General features: G+C 40.5%; 4 protein-coding genes across 4 annotated transcripts; 2 read left to right on the plus strand and 2 right to left on the minus strand.

Moving 5' to 3' along the window:
• Position 1: 1 nt before the first annotated feature.
• On the minus strand, positions 2-3,175 carry aspdh (aspartate dehydrogenase domain containing). The gene is made up of 8 exons (XM_072368186.1): positions 3,038-3,175; positions 2,872-2,929; positions 2,655-2,799; positions 2,442-2,526; positions 1,310-1,459; positions 805-1,028; positions 583-722; positions 2-234 (listed from the first exon to the last, which is right to left on the minus strand). The coding sequence occupies exons 2-8, from the start codon at positions 2,924-2,926 to the stop codon at positions 197-199; spliced, it is 837 nt and encodes a 278-aa protein (XP_072224287.1). The 5' UTR covers positions 2,927-2,929; positions 3,038-3,175; the 3' UTR covers positions 2-196.
• Positions 3,176-3,833: 658 nt separating this feature from the next.
• Positions 3,834-5,739, plus strand: tmem86b (transmembrane protein 86B). Its single transcript, XM_072369120.1, has 3 exons — positions 3,834-4,180; positions 4,336-4,579; positions 4,824-5,739. The coding sequence occupies exons 1-3, from the start codon at positions 4,130-4,132 to the stop codon at positions 5,282-5,284; spliced, it is 756 nt and encodes a 251-aa protein (XP_072225221.1). The 5' UTR covers positions 3,834-4,129; the 3' UTR covers positions 5,285-5,739.
• Positions 5,740-5,815: 76 nt separating this feature from the next.
• hspbp1 (HSPA (heat shock 70kDa) binding protein, cytoplasmic cochaperone 1) lies at positions 5,816-10,102 on the minus strand. Its single transcript, XM_072369119.1, has 8 exons — positions 9,937-10,102; positions 9,594-9,724; positions 8,880-9,096; positions 8,525-8,749; positions 8,039-8,194; positions 7,274-7,370; positions 6,494-6,605; positions 5,816-6,248 (listed from the first exon to the last, which is right to left on the minus strand). The coding sequence occupies exons 2-8, from the start codon at positions 9,711-9,713 to the stop codon at positions 6,168-6,170; spliced, it is 1,008 nt and encodes a 335-aa protein (XP_072225220.1). The 5' UTR covers positions 9,714-9,724; positions 9,937-10,102; the 3' UTR covers positions 5,816-6,167.
• Positions 10,103-10,782: 680 nt separating this feature from the next.
• Positions 10,783-15,355, plus strand: tufm (Tu translation elongation factor, mitochondrial). Its single transcript, XM_072368877.1, has 10 exons — positions 10,783-10,845; positions 12,063-12,109; positions 12,193-12,331; positions 12,484-12,650; positions 12,760-13,029; positions 13,252-13,384; positions 13,679-13,783; positions 14,079-14,230; positions 14,507-14,626; positions 14,899-15,355. Exons 1-10 carry the CDS (start codon positions 10,809-10,811, stop codon positions 15,067-15,069), a joined length of 1,341 nt encoding a protein of 446 aa, XP_072224978.1. The 5' UTR covers positions 10,783-10,808; the 3' UTR covers positions 15,070-15,355.
• Positions 15,356-18,459: the final 3,104 nt, after the last annotated feature.

Consider the following 18,459-nt stretch of genomic DNA (forward strand, 5'->3'; position numbering starts at 1 on the left):
CTTTTTTCATTGTGCACATGCTGTTTATTAGAATGCACGTATCCAATGGTCTGTGGGTTTTCAAATGCCAAGTAACATACTAATGCTGGAATCCAGCATCCATGAAGCATATCCTCCAAACCATTTAATTTATCTGGAATTTGGCCGGGGATCCACCTCCGTCATTGCAGGTAATCCTCTACAGTTCTCATCCACTTTAGCACAAATAAACTCTGCCCCCATGACCTTTGCAAACTGAGAGAAAAAGAGAGTTAGATTCTCATTTAGATTTTGCTTATCAAAACTCATCATTTCTAACTTGTTGACTTAAGTAATGCCTAACAATTTCCAATATATATTGTAATATGGTGATGGAAAAAAATAACCTTTGTTTAGGGATATGTATTTCTGTGTATCTTCTGCTCAAAGGTATTTAAACCAGAGCTGCTGGTTTTTACTGTCCAACATATACTAAAGTGGTTAACACTGGACACTCTACCACTTAGATGCTACTTACACTTTTATGTCCAAAAATGTATTATATAGTGATATGTGAGCCACAGAATCGCTTCAGAAAGTGTTCACAAACTCCACATTACTTACCGAGTAAACTATTCCAGAAGGAGTTGTATGTGGCGCTGCCAGTTACGGCCCCGAGTCTGGCCGGATTCCTCCTCACCGTGTGTACTGAGAAACCATCAGGCCCTGTCACCTCCACCTCCACCACATGATAGTCTCTTAACCTGTGCAGTGGAGGAATATGAAACCTTATAATTCAACCAGATACAAATGGTTGATTGATTTCAAATTTGTAGAGAGACTTACGCCGTGTCGGATACAATCTCTCCCTGAACACCTTTAAAGCCGAGGGATCCTGCAGCTACCGCTGCGGCTGCCATGGTGTTGACATTGTTGGGAGCGAGTGGACACAACTCTGCCACCGAGCCTCTGAATAAAACACGCCTGCCCTCTCCTTCTGTCCAGTCAGTGAGGACATCTCCTGTCAGTCGGAAGCAGGATGGATGCTTGGACATTCTTATGAACAAAGCCTGAAGGAATCCAAGAACTGAAATTGATGTTTTCATTAAACATTCATGGCCAGTGTTAGAATGTTAGAATTACTAATTGAGTCTAATTGAGTGGCTGATATCCTCATATTAGTCTGGCAAAGCGTAATTAGCTTCATATATAACAAGTTTTAAAACCAAACAAAACTCAGAGCTGATTCCATTATTCTCGCAGTAAACATGGTGTAAAGCATGGCCATTGCATGCGCTCCTTTACTTGTACCTTTTACTACAGTCTGACATCTTCTGCAACATACTGTTACCTTCATTGTTCCACTATCATTCATTCTCTGAATGTCCTGGCCTCCCCATAATGCACCACTGGGGACGTATAGGGTTCTACCATATTGTAGAGATGCCTGCCGCAGTTTTTGGTTCAGATCAGGGTCAGAGAGGGCAGAGGGGGAGCCCACCTAAGAGGGGAGGAAAAAGGGTAAAGCAGGTTGTTGTGAAGTGCTTTATTTTCTACTTGTTTAAATGCCTATGATACCTGAAAGCCCCTGCCAGTATATCTCTGAATGAACATGAAATACATATATATGGTCACACATTTCACAGAAATTTCAAGGCACTGATCAGACATAGATTAGTATGTAGAATTTTCTACATTCAAGCAGAAATGCAAGTTATGACTTCCACACAAGCTCTAAAAATAGGTACAGAAAACCCAAAGGGGCAAAAGTATCTGAACCTTTCCTCTCAGTATCTGCTGTGACTCCTTTTGCACAGCAATAATAGCATTTAAACATTTCTTGTATTTGTTGCTCAGTTCTGCACATCAGCTTGAAGGAATATCAGTCCATTCATACTGAACAGCGTCAACTCTGGGAAGTTGGTATGTTTCCTCATTGACTGCTTACTCACATTGAATTTATTGTTATTCATGATGTTCATCTATGATGGCAAGCCATCTTTGCTCCAAATGATGATACTAATTCCCCAGTCTGACTACTCTCAAAAACTCTTTCTCTGAGGTTCACAGGGATCTCCTTTGAATAAAATGAGAGAATAAACAGGTCCTCCGCTCGGACCGGACTCTCACCCCACTGCCTGAAAACACGTGATTCTGATTTTACCTTCAAATTCATTTCTAACCTCACTCACAGACATAGGATACTGAATGATTTTCCTTCATCAAAACAATTCTCCATTTATGTTCCTCATAAATATTAATTTCATGAATTAAACTATTTATATTTTAAACTGTATTGTTCTCTATATAGTTGCAGATCAAACAGCGTTTCTCTGTCCAAATGTGCTGGTAATCTTGATTTTAGGCTTCTGTGCAATTGAAGACACATCTGTGATTAACAATGAAAACTCAGTCAATCATTGTATTGTAATTGTAATTTTACTCGGCCACCAAAACTCTGAAAAAACAGAAGAGGACCTCACCATGAAGTGAGACTGAGACAAAAAATGGAGCCCAAATTCTTTCACTATCTGTGGATGGCAAACCTCTACGATCACATCACATCGCCTGTAAAACAAATAGCGATTACTGATTTGAGGTTAATAGGGATGTTTTAGATTGTTGCATGTCTAAGATGCCCTTCACATTATACAAAATGCTCACAGTCTTGTGTGAATTTCTGTGTGTGTTTGAACCTGTCTGCAAAGGATGACAGATCTTCAAGTATGAACTCAGCAGGAACTAAACCCTTGAGCTTGTCAGAATTCCTGTTCCAGACAAAAGCCAGAATCAAACCTTGAGCAGGTCCATCTTTAAGAATCTTCCCCACCAGGTACTGTCCTAAATCACACACACACTGTCAGTAAATATTATATAATATGTGTATTTGGGGTTTAGAAAGGGAGTTCAGACCTAGATGTCCATATCCTACAACTCCAATCCTCAACGTGGCAGAGCTGGTTGCCATGTTCTGTGCAAAGGAAGCAAACAACCAGATAAAAGCACAGAAATGTCACATTTAAGACAAACCAACTCACAAACACATTCATAAATGTCAGCATTTGACCTTAAGCCCTACCTGATATCTCTCAGTTGTTTCTTGACCTGGATAATAATTACTGCCTTTATTGCTCTCCTCACCTGATGGTCCTACAAACCTACAGAGTTATGTGTCCCACCATGAGCAGGAACAGCTAGCCAAAAATTAAAAAGAATCATGGGAAAGCAGAGTACAAAGTTTGACTCAGAGAGGCCCAGGTTAATCATTGCCAGCCTGTGACAGTATTAACACAGGGCCCCTCCTTGAACTTAAATTTCACTTTCAGATCCATAAACAACTATTAATTACAAGTAATCAACCTTTCCTAAATTTTCCCAATCTGAACAACATAACAGTGTATGTTTTTTGTAACATAATGAACAAAACAGGATTTGTTTTAAACAATCTTGCCATTCACTGACCTTAAGCAATACATCATTATTGATATTAACCCCCTTTCAAAACCTTTAAACTGGACATTTTCAAGCTTAAGTTTTGGAAAGTTAACAATTGTCCCTAAGCTGAAACAATACTTTCTCATCAAGTCTTTAAATGATTAAAAGAATCAGATCCTATTCCAGTCGGGAATATGGACATTTCCACTTGTCTAATCAAAAACCTAAGTGTGCATGTCTAATAGCAGTAATTATCAGAAGTTAAAGTAAAAAACAATCCTTTTAATATTGTATATTTAACACACAGTTATTACACATAGATCAACTTTGACCTCTCCAGCTCTAATACACTGATGACACCAGCACATAAAGTGCAAAGATCAGCCATTTGCTCATGAGAACTCAAAACAGAGAGAACATTGATAATCTGTGCAATCAGATAGCACAGATCGGTCTAAAGTTCATTGCGGTGGAACACCAGAAAGCTAAAAGTACAAGGCACTTTGAATTTCCTTGTGCATGAATTGTGCTCTACAAATAAACTTGCCTTGCCTTGCCTTAAAAGAGTCAGCAGAGATTTGGGACAAGGAGTACAGGAAAACATCTGAGAGTCGTATGTGCATCTAATCAAGGCGGCAAAGGTGGAAATACAATAACAAGGAAAAATAGGAAAGAAGACGTCTGCAATCAAGTTGAGACACCTGCTGGATTTCAGAACAAAGCTGACTGGGAGAAGATGGACATCCTTGAGACACATGCCTACGACCGGCGGCAGAGGAGGAATATGGTACAATTTGCTCTTTGTTCAATATTTCTCTGTTGCTTACTACTGCTTTATGCATACGTAAAGCATAAAACTGTCTAAGATCATAATTTCAGCTCCTTACTATGTGAAAAATTGAAACAAGTTTCCATTTTTTTGTGTTATTTTCTTTCTATCAGTCCTACGCTCTCCTTCTCTATCTCTTGCCTTTCTTTTTGTCTTCAGCCCTGTACTTTTACTTGTGGACACCTGATGCCCCTGCATCAGTCATGTCTGCAGGTTTTAAGTCAGCACCAGTTGTCCTTTTGGCCACAGCCGTGCTGAGTTGGAATGGAGGGCAGAGTGTCCTGGGTGTGGCAGGTGGACTGCTCTTTTCTGCTGTTGGCGACTGCTGCTTGGTATGGCCGGAGCTTTTTCTACATGGTAAGAGCTCTGTTTGACTGAACTCAAAGTGAACCATTTTCTTCACACAAATTAAACTTTTGCCTGTTGTCACACTCACTGATGAGATCTAGAATTCAGGCCCCTGTAGCAGTATACCCGTCATAACGAGCTTATCAAACACAATCTTAAAATATTAAATTCAGCAAACCAAGATTTCTAACCTGCAAGACACATACTTACAGTTCATTTCAATTATGTGCTCATAATTTCACATTTGTTTCAGGAATGGGTGCATTCGCTGTGGCTCATCTGCTATACTCACTCACCTTCTTATCCGAACGTTATACAACATACTCCTACTCTTCCTCCTCCTTCTGGACACGTTTTCTGTATCTGGTCCTGTTAATGGTGGGAGGAGGTTTCTACATATTTCTTTATCCATTCCTGAGGAAGGCACCAAAGTCAGATCTATTAATTCCAGGTGTAGGGGTCTACTTTGCCTTAATCATTCTAATGGGCGCGTTAGCTATTAGAACACGCCATGTAGCAACGCTGTTGGGAAGTTTGTCCTTCATGGTGTCTGACGCTTCACTGGCTCTGCAAGTTTTCAAGGTGGTGCCACCAATGCAGTACGGCCATATTTTTGTTATGGTTACATATTATTTAGCACAGGTACTGATTGCAGTGGGTGATATATCAGCAGTGGACAACAAAGATCACTTTTCTAAATGGAAGAGGACCTAAACAGTGTCCATGCGATACTCCCAACATCCGGAGTACCCTCCCTGCCCTTGTTTCCTGGGGAAACCCATTCTTACCAATCCATGGGAAAAGGACAAGAGGAAGATAAACACAACGTGGACAGTTGTATTGGTCAGCACTGGATGAATTCAATCAATGCTTCACAGAAACATCTTGAACAAGACACCGTAGAAGTTTTAAGTTTGTATATTTCAATGATTGGGTCCACATATATAAAATGCCAAAGATATATCTATATGTATGCACACACACAAGACAAAAAACACTGAGTGGATATCATTTTTGAATATTTATATACTGTGGTTTAATGTTAAAACATTATTGGGACACCTCAAAGTTCATGTGTAAACTGCACACAATGGCATTATTTGAGCTGGCCATTTAATGTACATGAATAGTTCTTTGCTTTGTTAAGAGTAAATAAATCTGATGTCCAACATTGTGAGTCTTGTTTGACGAGTCAATAACCTGTACTAAAATACTTTACTCTTTTCCTAACCTTGCATCAAATAATGAAAAAGATGTACATGTATCTACATCAAAACTAGGATGTATCTGAACATAAATAGAAAAAGAAAACACTATATATATATCGCCTACAGTAGGGATATTACAATTAGGATTTAAGAAGAGCACACACTGAACTAAAGGAACAGCCGACTTGAAAAAGAACTTTGTACAGTACAGTTATTTACACAGTAAAATCCAGCCGCTGGATTACATGCAAAATATGGACAGCAACTGTCATAAGAGACTAAATGTTGCTTAGCATCCATGATCCATGTCATGAATGTTCTGTACTAATTCAAAAACAAGAAAGGTTAAAAAAAAATAACATTTTGGAAAATAATAAAATAAAATGGCTTCAGCGATCCATCCCAATGTCTTCTGACTGCTGCCCATTGAAACACAGAACTCTCAAACGCTCACAGAAGTCAAGTTCTTCCTGTGGACAACAAACAGAGACTTCAGAGGGCATAATATTGAGATTTTTTTTTCCATTGGATGCATAGATTTGAAACAATGCAATCATTATAGATTTTCAGTAATGCAGTTGTAGTTTAATGCAGAACAAAAGGCATATTTCCCTAGAACTATACAGCAAGAATACTGAAATTTAAGTGTGAATGATCACAGCACATTAAAGTCTTTGTTCCATCTTTGACCGTCAGGCAAAAAGACTTTATTTACCTGACATTCATCTTTTCCTTGGAGATCTTTGGCTCGCTGTTTGAGTAAATCTCCCAGGCCAAGAGTGGGACTCCTGCAGTCTTTGAGCCCTTGTGGAAAATCCTCTACCAAACTAGACAGACGAAAACAAAAAAGGTTGAACACAGTAATGAACGCAATAAATCAATACCGGTTTTTGAGCAAATGCACTGAATCAGCACTTCTTTAGTGTTTTAGACGTACTCAAAGCTTTTCATAATGTTTTTCTATTAACACACACACAAAAAAACATTTAAAAAAATGTAAAGAAAATAAACGAGGGCTGAGCAGCTGTAAAAGCGCTTCCATCACTGAGAGTAACTTCAGGTTCACTCAGTATGTTTACACGCACAGTTAAGTCAGACTCTGGTTACAGCCTGACCTGTTAAGTTCAACAAGCACTCCCTTTGAAATGGGGACTCGTGGGCATATTTATACTTGTGCAGGAAATTGTTTTAGAAATGCAAACTAAAAGGTGATTGCATATTTTGTTCATTTACTTCATCTGCAAGACAAAAAGGAAACAAATTGCAATTTTATACAATGTTTTAAGGTGCCTGTACTAGGGCAGAATGCTCAGCTATTGAATAAAATGATTCTGTGTACCATCTGTGTTTTGTTGATTCGTCTATTTTTCACAAAATTAAAAAAAAAAAAAAAAACTGCAGGAACATCCTAAAAAGTGTCATTATCTTTTGCCTGGTGGTGAGCAAACTGACAGCCTCAAGACACATTTAGCCGTTAGCTGGAAACATTTCTTACCAGCAAAGAGCACCGAGCACATGTTCATGGAAAGCTGAATGCGGTGTGCGGAGAACTGACACCAGCTGCTGCACCATCCCCATCGACACGACTGTTTCTGTGGGAGGACAAATACGCAAATATGCTTGAAAAATCATGAGAAAAAGGGCAAAGAGAAGAGCACATCTAGGACACTCAAATTTAACATCCAAAGTAACAGATCTGTTGTGGCTTCATTCATCGGGGTCAAATTCATGACATTTTTCCCCTTTATTCAACCAAAAATATTGTGTTAGAAGTTATGCGATTTTCCCCAAAAGCATCTCCATCATGAAATTTTAAATGAACAACCCAAGAGCTTACAAATATATAAACATTAAAATAATAGAAAGTGACTTAAAAAGCCACGGTTCAGTTCAATGCAGATTTTGGCCACTGAATTTAGAAATTATGGGACATGGGAATGAAGCCAAGAGGAGTTCAAAGATAAACAATTATTTGTTTTAAATAGAGAGAGTGGTTGTAGACCAAGATCAGTCAATGCAAAGAGTTTTAAGCTTAACAAGCTGATCATTTCTATAATTAAACATCAAATATGGTGTGTGTGTGTGTGTGGGTGTGTGTGTCCAACTAAATTAAGTCCTAAAACTACAGATTCAAGCCTGCAACTTTCACAGTCAATTGTTGTGTACGACCAAATGAAAACACACTCACATTCACAACACTCCTCCATCACTTTTAAAACTTAAACAGCACTGTCCTGCCTCGCAGCCTTTGCATTCTTACCTTTGTGTTCCGGGTGTGTGGTCAGCAGATTGAGCAGAAGGAAAGCAGACTTGGTCCTGAGCTTCTCGCTTTCCGACTGCATGCCTCTCATCAGCACCGAAAACCCATCATGGGCCAGGAAGGCCTGGAGCCCGGCCTCCTGCTCTCTGACCAGACCTACCGTTAAACACCAGACGTTTTAGTTCCGTGCGCTACAGTTCACATGGATGAGCAAAAACATTCTGAAACTCTCAGCTTCACATGCTGCTGTAAAAGCTCCAATCCTTTGAGATTTCTGAAATCTGTTGCATCGATTTGGCTCCAGGGTGTGAGCAGCAGATACTTTAGGCCTTGTGATTTGAGAGTTTGAGCAGCCGACACATCTGTGTATGGTCAGAATGCTTTGGCTCATCCATGATAGCAACATAAATGTATGGAGCAATATCAGGCAGTTTGTGCATCTAAAAATGTTCGGAAATTGTCTGTGTGTGCTTCAGCTCTACTCACAGGAGCAAGCATAAAGAGCTTTAACTCTGACGGTGGGGTGGGGGTCTGAATCTGTTAGCTGCAGCAGCTTTGGCAGCACCCCAATGCTAAGCAAATGGTCCTGCACCTGAGGCATGTTCTGGGAACAGGAGGCGATAAGCTGGGCAGCACGCCACCTCAGCCCACTTTGGACATGACACAGATACTTGGAGACGCACAACTCCAGTCCACCAAGAACCATCAGATCTGTGTAGACAGGATGCAGTCAGCACATTTTATTTTCATCCATCACCTCTGACTATCTCATACTGTTGGGTCAATGCTAACATCTGAGCTCTTTTTATGAACGTCACCTCTAATATCATTCACCACAAACCTCTGGCATTGTCAAGGTTCTCACACAACTCAGACAACATCTCGAAGGCCGTTTCCCGCTCATCGTCATCATCCTCTTCCCTCTCTTCCTCTCCATCTCCCTCCTTTTCACCCATTTCCTCTCTGCGTAGGACAGCCAGGCACTGCTTCATCTGCTCCACTTCATCCATCTGGCCTTTGCAGATTTCTGAAAGAGCTTCTCTCAGCCACGTTTGCCTCTGGAACAAAGAGTGTGAGGCTGTTTGTCATGCAGAATGAAAACCCTCTGGTGGAAGATTTTCTTTTATGTGTCCCAATAAACTTGAACAAGGATGGGGATATCAGTGTCTTGCCCAAACCTAAAACCATTCAAAAACTCCCAATAGAAACATGGCCCCACTTCGTTGGATGCATGAATTTGCATCATATGTTTTTGCTTTTTATGTTTAAGCTGTAAACAGTATGACAATGTAATATTTCCATCTGGTCATCTGAGGCAGGTGCAACTAAAGCATAAAAACAAATAAAAGATTTATACAAGCGGAAATAAGAGAAGAAATAGGCAACATCATATTCAATTTGTTTGAGTCTGGCATTCTCTGTAAGCGGAATTGCAGCCTGATCTGTTGTGGGTTGTTTGTTGGTGGAAGTGTGTGAGATGGAGCAATAGAAATCCCTTATAAAAGATCATCAAACGTCTCGGGTGGGAGGGTTTACTGAGATGAGACGCACTTACCTCCTCTGACATGGGCTCAACAGGAGCTTGACCCTCTGCGGCTGATCCAGTGTCCACTGCCAGCTGCAGGACCCCCTGGAGATTCTGGGGATATCTCCTGTTCTGCCTGTTTTCTGACATGATCTTCACAACTGTACAAGGAAACAAGAAAAACCAACAAGTCACGAACAAGCAGATTTATGAAACGCCACTGAATGATATATGAATACACAAGGATCAAACTCAGGAGTTAATCTCAAACTTACTGTTAGCACTACCTTAAATACTGTAGTGAGTGCAGTTTGATTAATTTGTTAAAACAACATACTTACAAAAATAGCAGCAGACTAATACCACAACTTACATCTGGAAAATCCTTCTGAACCGTAACTCAACAACACACTGTTTATCTCTAACTATGCAGCAAGGTTTATCTCCTTATAAACACAGACACGCGAATGCGCTAGAACATTCTAGCTAGCTCATCTCACGAGTGACATGGAGGCCGCCATGTTTTACCGTAAAATGTCAACCAAACGGGCAAGTAAATTGATTTTGAGGTACTCTATAAAGTCTGCGATCCCGACAAAGTAATAAGAAAATTCACACACTCTACATCAAATCAAACCAATTCCTCTAAAAATCAATACACGGCTGTAAACAGACAATACAGTCTTTATATTTAAAAGTCACGACAGCCAGTGCCACCATACTAGCATAGTTAAGGTAAAATAGCTCAGTTTGTATGCGTAACTTACGAAGAGTATCAGTGAAGCTGAAACAAGTATCTTAATGTCAAAATTTTCTTTGCTGCTATCGAAAGAAGAAAAGTCTTACATTTCAGAATGTTATAATATGTTATCTATAAGCTATGTTGTATATCTACTAGATATCTAAATACGTTTACATCATTACTTTCTGGATGTTAACAGATTTGTAAAGTACAAAATGAGTGCGACAGTGAGATGACAGCTTGTGGCTTTTACAGTTAAACTGGACCCGTTATATTCTAATTTTGTCTATTATATAGTTATTTTTGATAGTTTTGACTCAGTGTATACCAGTACTACTATTACTATTAGTTGCTTTTGTTGACATGATATCCATCGTAACAAGAGGTAAAAAAGCATTATTCGTCTGACACATGGCATATAGCTATTTGGTGCGACAGCTTTGAAACTCGTCGGGGAACTATCTTGATATTTTGATTGTCTTTGGTTTGTCTAACCATCCAAGATGGCGGCGCTTGTGGGCTTGCGTGCATGTTTCTCCGGTAAAGTTATTTAATTCTTTCTTGCTACACGATTCTGTATGGATCCGTGATTGTCATTTGAGCTAAAGTACCTTAGTTTATTTCTAAAATGATGGAAGAGCTTATTTGGTTGAGCACAAATAAGTGAAAACATCAAAAGGAGACGATGCCGTCTCATCCGATAGCAGAGCAAGGTCACGTTACCAGTAGGGTTAGCTAACGATAGAGCTAATGAGGATGAAGACCAGTACAAGGATAGATGGAATTAAGTAACACGTTTATTTAATGCAGAACACATGGATAGTAAACCCTACATTGTACCTAGCAGATATTATCTTAATGACAGTGTTGCTGTCGACTCGGATTGATATGGTTCGCGCGCTTGATGTTCGCTGCTGCAGAGCTTCTTGTAGTCTGATATAACCGTTATTTATTCCAGAGGAACTTCTCGGTGGCGCAGATGCAAAACAGCAAAAGCTTTCTAGTTACGTGTAGGAGACGTTAGAGACATTCAACTTATATCGAGACACTGTTTCACTTCCAGAAACAAAGGTAACACAAAGCGCTGTTCTTGTTTTGTTTAATTGTTCCTTTGTCTAACATGACCTAATATCATGTATCTGTAGGTGGTGGGTTTGTGTGACCCTGAAGGATTAGCTGTGATTTCACCCATCCACTTTCTATACGTCAGGGTCATTATCTCAGGGCATGAGGCAGGGTACACCCTGAATAGGTCACCAGTCTATGAGCACAGTGGCTGTTATTTGAAGGTGAAATTAGTTATCAAGCCCAGTTAATCAATTGAATGACAATCCCATGTTAATTCCTTAAATTGGTTAAAAATCCAGGATTTGACTATGTCTAATCTTCAGAACATGTTCAGAAGGTGTAAAATGATATGATCAAGGAAGGTTTGTGAGGATCTCCGAGGTGCTGATGCTCATGAGGCTGGAAAAGTCAGAAGAGTTTGTATTCCAGTAATATTCATTCAAACTATGAAATGAGGAAACAGATGATCAATTGTTACCTCCATAGGACGGTATAGTAAACAACGACGGTGTGTGGTAGGGCTGCAAGGAGACAGCAACTGATCTCAAATAAGAACACTGAAGGATTGTTTGTAAAGATGTTTAATGGTCGGATGAGACCAAAATAGTACCTTCACAAAGCTGCAGTCCACGATCTAAAGTCATTATCTAAATTCCTATGATTCTGATCATTTCATTCCCTCTTCTCAGCCCTTCAGCTTTCCTCGCCAAGCCTTCTGCACAGCTCATTCAAACTGGTAAGTATGCACACCGACTACTATCTTCACACTTTCCAACATGGACTCAATCCATAAGTCCTGGGTTTGTATTTGCTGTGCAGTGTGCTGTGCCATTGAGCCGGCGGACCTTCGCTGCAGAGGCTAAGAAGACATACAGCAGAGACAAGCCTCACGTGAACATCGGAACGATTGGCCATGTTGATCACGGCAAGACCACCCTGACTGCAGCCATTACAAAAGGTAGAATCACTTACACGTAAGCTCCTGTTATCCAACTGGCCCAGATTTCTGTGATGACTTGTGAAGTCCACACAGTGAGTTAATTTCACTGACATTTCAGGAAATGTAAAGTCACCTTGGATCTTAATCTTAGTATTTTAACCTGTCCTCAGTGCTTGCTGATGCTGGTGGTGCTAACTATAAAAAATATGAGGACATTGACAATGCCCCAGAGGAGAAGGCCAGAGGAATCACCATCAATGCCTCTCATGTGGAATACACCACAGCCAACAGACATTACGCCCACACAGACTGCCCCGGCCATGCCGACTACGTCAAGGTAATCTGCTTTTCTTTCGATCTGCATGCAGAACGAACATGTTGAGTGAGAGACAGCCTGGTTGTTTTTATTTTATTTTATGGGGCTAAGCATTGCTTTTGTTTCTCAGAACATGATCACCGGCACAGCTCAGATGGACGGCTGCATCCTGGTGGTCGCGGCCACCGACGGCCAGATGCCTCAGACACGCGAGCACCTTCTGCTCGCCAGGCAGATTGGCGTTGAGCACGTGGTTGTGTTCATCAACAAGGCCGACGCCGTGGAGGACAAGGAGATGTTGGAGCTGGTAGAGATCGAGATCCGCGAGCTGCTCACGGAGTTTGGTTATGATGGCGAGAATGCGCCTGTAGTGATCGGCTCCGCCCTCTGCGCCCTGGAGGTACTGGCAGTGTTGGCTTTGCATTGTTATACAGTTCTGCCTGTGATGTGTTAATGTACTGAGTTAAATTGTCAAATTCACGGACAAGCTGCTCCTCATTCGTCTTCTCGCAGTTTGTAATGATCAGTTAACAGCAGTGATATGTTTTTTCAGTTAACAGTTAACAGGCCTGAATTTGGCTCTGTTATCTATGAAATGTGACGTGATATTTTTTGGTGTCAGAACAGGGAGCCTGAACTGGGTTTGAATGCAGTGATGAAGCTGCTGGAGATTGTGGATTCCTATGTTCCTCTGCCCAAACGAGAGCTGGAAAAACCTTTCCTTCTGCCCATCGAAGGGGTTTATTCAATCCCAGGTAGGAAAAGACTGACAGAAAAGCCCAAATCTTTAGCAAATACTTATGTGTATTCATGAGGAATGTCTGTCCTGTTGGCTTCACATCATAACTGTTGTCCATAATTTGTGTTGCATTCATTTATTCACTGTTGTGTAGCTTGTTACTCATTTGAGTGTTTTACTTTTGAAAGTATAGTGGCAAATGTTATGACACAACAAGCTGCAAAATCTCATATCCAAAGATTTTAGATATGTTCCTCAAACTGAGAAATGATGATTGCCCTGAATCTGAAGTCTGCCATTTGTCCGTCAGGCAGAGGCACAGTTGTGACAGGCACTATGGAGAGGGGCGTCATCAAGAAAGGAGAAGACTGTGAGTTTGTGGGCCACAGTCGCAGCTTCAAGTCTGTGGTTACAGGTGGGTTAAAGAAAAAGCAGAAGAAAGATGGCGGAGGTGGCCCTCTTGTGTTCTCTGTGTATATGGGACACAAACCAAAACATGTTAGATGTACAGATGAAACTCAGCAGATAGAGATTCTTCCATCTGGGTTGATGCTTTGAGTATTAAATGACTTTATTCCTGGTCACACAGCACCATTGCTGAGCCCAGACAGTATGTTGAAAGATGATACAAGTTTGGTACTGAACCAATACTGCGTGAACCTCGGTGTATTCAGCTTATTTGATCTTGATTTGAATCCTTTTGGGTTCAGGTATTGAGATGTTCCACAAGTCTCTGGACCGAGCAGAAGCAGGAGATAACCTGGGCGCTCTGGTCCGCGGCCTGAAGAGGGAGGATATGAGGAGAGGGATGGTGATGTGTAAACCAGGATCCATCATGCCTCATCAGAAAGTCATGGCACAGGTGTGAGAGCATAGAGAGACACTCTATTAAACCAGTGTCACGTTCGATGAGTTTAATTTTAAAGTCATTTTGTTGTAACATTGAAGTGCATTTATAATGAAAGATCAAATCGAGCAAAATGGCGAATGATTAACATGCAGAATACTGGGCTGAAGGAGGCTTTTTCCTTCAACATGGTTTCTATTAGCTGTATCAATCTGTAGCTTTTGTTTGACTGGTCTGTGTCTATGAACTCCCCGTGTAACTGAAGTGCTGCGTCGTTTTCTTGTGTTACAGGTCTATGTTCTGAGTAAAGAGGAGGGAGGCAGACACAAGCCGTTCGTCACCAACTTCATGCCCGTAATGTTTTCACTCACCTGGGACATGGCCTGCCGAGTCTCTTTGTCTGGTGGCAAGGTGTGTGTGTGAATATTTCAGGTCATTTTTCAGTTTTAGGTTTGGAGAATTTAGCTGTTTTGGCCGGGTCTCGTTGCAGGGTCGATCTTCAAAGGGCTGTTTGAGACTTGATTTTAAGGTTCAGATCAGGGTTCGATCACTATGGGACTTATTTGTGGGTTCTTTGTATTGTAGGCATGGTTTTTGCATCCACCAGTTTATAAAAATGGGGTTCCCCAACACGAGCGTGATGATTGTTGATACGTTTTCTTGTTGCTTTCATCCTCTTTAAGGAAATGGTGATGCCAGGTGAGGACACGTCATTGATGCTCACGCTGCGCCAGCCGATGGTTCTGGAGAAAGGACAGAGGTTCACTCTGAGAGATGGAAACAGAACCATTGGCACCGGCCTGGTCACCGATATCCTGACCGCTACAGATGAAGACCTGTCCAACTGGGGCTGAAGGGAACTTTTGCAGATGGCTGGATTAGGGAGGAGGGTAGCACAGGGGTCAGTGAGGAAGTGGGGTGTCTTTCTGGTCAAATTAATTCATTCTAGAAATGTTAATGTTAACAAATGCACACATCTTAAACGGATCCCTTAAAGAAATGCAGGGCTCTGTTGTGCAATTCCACCAAACCAAAATATCTGTCATTTTCAGCATGGACTTTGCTTAAAGACGGTCAAAAATTATGTCATTTATGTAATAAAATGTATGTAATAATAAAGATGGCTGCTTTGTTTTTTGACACTGTTGGTTACAGGTTTTTTTTTTTTTTTAATGCACACACAGGAAAAAAAGAAAAATTGTCTCAATTGTCAACAATTTAAATGTGTTACATCCTTACAAACTCTTCCTGCATAAGCTGGAAGTTGGGAAGGTGACATATTAAAGCATGTTAAAAGGTCCATCTTCCACACGAGGGCAGCAAAGGTGCCTCCAAAGGGTCCACTTCTGGTTTAACATATCTAATCTCTCTAAATGAGATCTTGTGAACAGAATCAGGAACCTAAATTATTAATATATAATAAGATGTCATTTATATTGAATATATATTGACCTACTCTAGCATTCCAATAGAAATGGCAACAAAAATTTGCAAAATAAAATGTGATAATGATAAACTTTGGACTACACAGTGGTCTGGTGGGTTTTTTTGTTACATAGAATGAAATCTCTTGTGTTATTAATGGTCTATTTACATCATTCTCCTTTTGACAGACTATCTATTTTCAATCACATGTTTTTAACTTTCCATTTATAATTTTGTTCATGAAAATTCCTTTAAATATTAGTTTTTGTTATAGAACTGACACTTTGTATATCGGGACTTTGTAGATACACTCTGGTGATTGTTCAAATGAAATTAGGATATCTAAGATGGAGACTGATAATGAGAAAGTGGATTTATAGTTCTTACACATGAACAGGGTTTAAATGTTGAGCTTTCTTCAGCAGATTCCAGCCTGACTGACTCGTCTCTGTGTGCAAAGAGTCACATGTGTCCCCTCCGGTCGCTCTTTCTCAGCAGGAAGTTCTCCACTGTTTGCTGTTGGTATTTGAGTCAGTGCCTCTCGTAATCCAATCAGCCTGTTGCTGTAATCAAATACAGTATGTCTGCAGCAGTCCAGGCTGGAGCGGCAAGTACCACTGAGTGATATGCTCAGCTGGAGGGTGAATGTTTCCAGGAGGAAAATAACTCGGAGGAGACAGATGATCAGACAGTAAACTCCAGTATGTTTCAATGATACTGGCCTGCATCGGTGCTAATGAACTACACACGATTCCGACCCCTGTTTAACCATGCGGTCTGTTCGTTTTCACATCAACCACATGTTGTGTGGACATATTGGCTGCATTATTACTTTTTAAAGGATTGTTACACAGTAAGGGGTTATTTGGAGTGATTTGTTTCTGGGTTTTTTTTTATAAATTAAGGGTTTCTCTTCTTCTCTTTTTACTCATATTTTACCCAGCGTTCCAACTCTTTTCTGAAAGAGGGTTGTAAGTTATGAAAGTTTACATGGGCTCATTTTTGTGCCCCATCATTTGGAGCAGCTAGATCAAGGATTCACTTACAGACTAATCCACCCTGATTTCATAAAGTCATTTCCTCTCTCAGTTTTTCCCAGACAGGGCGGGTTTTTCTTCCATTTGCAAGTTCACTTCTTTAACCTGTTCACACCCCTAAGATGAATAAAACAACACTATCTAAGCCATCGGATTTAGCTGTGAATGGAAAGATAGGCTGCAATGATACATCAAGAAAATACTTAGAGTGGTGTCGCTGTCACTCTCTGCCATGATTATATGTCATGTTCTCAAGCCAATGACGGCATTAACGGCTCGTTTCCTTTGCCAAAACTATTTCCTAATATGAGCACATCAGGGTCTTGCCTGGAGTTGAATATTTGAAGCACATCATGAAACATGTGAAACTTTGCAGATAAGATGTTTTCACTCCACAGCAGAGTAGTTCCACAGTAAAACATCTCATTTGCTGCAAGGATAGGATCTCTGTTTAAAACATCCGGAGTTATGTCTTGAAGAAAGGAAATGCAGCTGTTAGTCTTGCATCACGTTACTTTTTTCTTCAGTCTTCACCTCCTTCTGGCAGCTGAGGGAAAGTGTAGAGCTGCCGCAATTACGGCTGAATGCGCCTTTCAGCAACCCACTCTGCATGTTGGAACACTGACCCTACGCGACTTCCCATCCTCCGACACTGCAGAGTGGGAGGGAAGCATCCTAGGTTTATTCTCAATGCTCCTTCCATCACAAGGCACACCTCAGAGGATAATGCACTTTAAAAGTAAGAAATTATACTGTGGAAAGGTCTAACATTTAAGGTAGATTTTATTCTGCAACTGCTGGAGTGCAGAATCTTATTGTTGCCGGGATAAGAGTTTAATGTCTCCCACACCCACTCTTTAGCTTCTTCTATGTCAGGTCATATGAAATGGTAATTGAGTAAAGCAATCTCTGTTTAGCATCATAATGGAAGGAGTTGCCAACGACACATAAACACGAGGACATTCTACTTACAGCATTTGCACATTTTGCAACATTTTTAATGTTTTCCTTCAGTAGCCTGTAAAAAAAAAATGAATATGATAAAATAAGATGAATAGAGTGAAAACAACCTGTTGCGCTGAAAATGTAGCATTGATAGGGAAGCCAGCTCTACATCTGCTTTCTGGGGTTATGCATGCATATGTGTGTGTGCTCATGTGCATGTGATCTCTTTCCAGGGCTCAAGGTTACAGGGCAGTGAAATCAAGAAGAACTGCCAAGTCTCCCTGCGTACAAACGCAAAGAGGAGCCTGATTGGTTGTATAAGAGTGAAAGGAGAAACCTCTGACCTCTACCAGACACCATCCACCAAATCACAGTCATAAATTACAGTCTGCTCCTGTTTATCAAACAGCTCCTTCATACTGCCTCCCTGTTGTTCTCATCTGTTAGAACTCAACAACAAATAGGCTCTGCAGATCTGTATTATGCCTCTGCTTAGTGTTGGAAAAGAAAAGGAACAGGTGGCTTTGTCAGACATGTTTTATTGCAGAAGTCAACAGGATGCATTATTTTTGTTTGTCACGTTTAAAATGGTTGTTTAACAGAGCAAATTAAAAGAAAATGAGATGCACAAAAATCAGAGTCAAGATTGCTTTAAATTCATGAAAAGGAAGACAGCAAGAAGAGGCCAAAGTCCTTCAGTTCTTGCTCTTTATGTGTTATATCTGTGTCATCCACAACTATAAGTAGTGTTGATGCTCATTTTTTAGATAATGCTTACAGTCTTTTCAGCCAGAAAGTTCAAGAAGCAAAAAAAATGTCAGAGGTAAACAAATTCAC

The sequence above is a fragment of the Leuresthes tenuis genome, unplaced genomic scaffold (assembly GCF_036924035.1).
Source record: "Leuresthes tenuis unplaced genomic scaffold, fLeuTen1.0.hap1 SCAF_17, whole genome shotgun sequence".
Lineage (NCBI taxonomy): Eukaryota > Metazoa > Chordata > Actinopteri > Atheriniformes > Atherinopsidae > Leuresthes > Leuresthes tenuis.

What these genes read in the sequence shown, in the direction of transcription:
- aspdh (XM_072368186.1), bottom strand. Translation starts at nt 2,926, where the DNA reads ATGGCAACCAGCTCTGCCACGTTGAGGATTGGAGTTGTAGGATATGGA. An exon ending in ATGATAGTGGAACAATGAAG is followed by an intron (nt 1,029 to 1,309) that starts GTAACAGTATGT and finishes GGATTCCTTCAG; the next exon opens with GCTTTGTTCATAAGAATGTC. An exon ending in CTTCTGGAATAGTTTACTCG is followed by an intron (nt 235 to 582) that starts GTAAGTAATGTG and finishes TTTTTCTCTCAG; the next exon opens with TTTGCAAAGGTCATGGGGGC.
- tufm (XM_072368877.1), top strand. Translation starts at nt 10,809, where the DNA reads ATGGCGGCGCTTGTGGGCTTGCGTGCATGTTTCTCCG. An exon ending in GACTGCAGCCATTACAAAAG is followed by an intron (nt 12,332 to 12,483) that starts GTAGAATCACTT and finishes ACCTGTCCTCAG; the next exon opens with TGCTTGCTGATGCTGGTGGT. An exon ending in GCCATGCCGACTACGTCAAG is followed by an intron (nt 12,651 to 12,759) that starts GTAATCTGCTTT and finishes TTTGTTTCTCAG; the next exon opens with AACATGATCACCGGCACAGC.
- hspbp1 (XM_072369119.1), bottom strand. Translation starts at nt 9,713, where the DNA reads ATGTCAGAAAACAGGCAGAACAGGAGATATCCCCAGAATCTCCAGGGG. An exon ending in TTGAGCCCATGTCAGAGGAG is followed by an intron (nt 9,097 to 9,593) that starts GTAAGTGCGTCT and finishes TCTTTGTTCCAG; the next exon opens with AGGCAAACGTGGCTGAGAGA. An exon ending in CACACACCCGGAACACAAAG is followed by an intron (nt 7,371 to 8,038) that starts GTAAGAATGCAA and finishes GTCCTCCCACAG; the next exon opens with AAACAGTCGTGTCGATGGGG.
- tmem86b (XM_072369120.1), top strand. Translation starts at nt 4,130, where the DNA reads ATGGACATCCTTGAGACACATGCCTACGACCGGCGGCAGAGGAGGAAT. An exon ending in GGCGGCAGAGGAGGAATATG is followed by an intron (nt 4,181 to 4,335) that starts GTACAATTTGCT and finishes TCTTTCTATCAG; the next exon opens with TCCTACGCTCTCCTTCTCTA. An exon ending in GCCGGAGCTTTTTCTACATG is followed by an intron (nt 4,580 to 4,823) that starts GTAAGAGCTCTG and finishes CATTTGTTTCAG; the next exon opens with GAATGGGTGCATTCGCTGTG.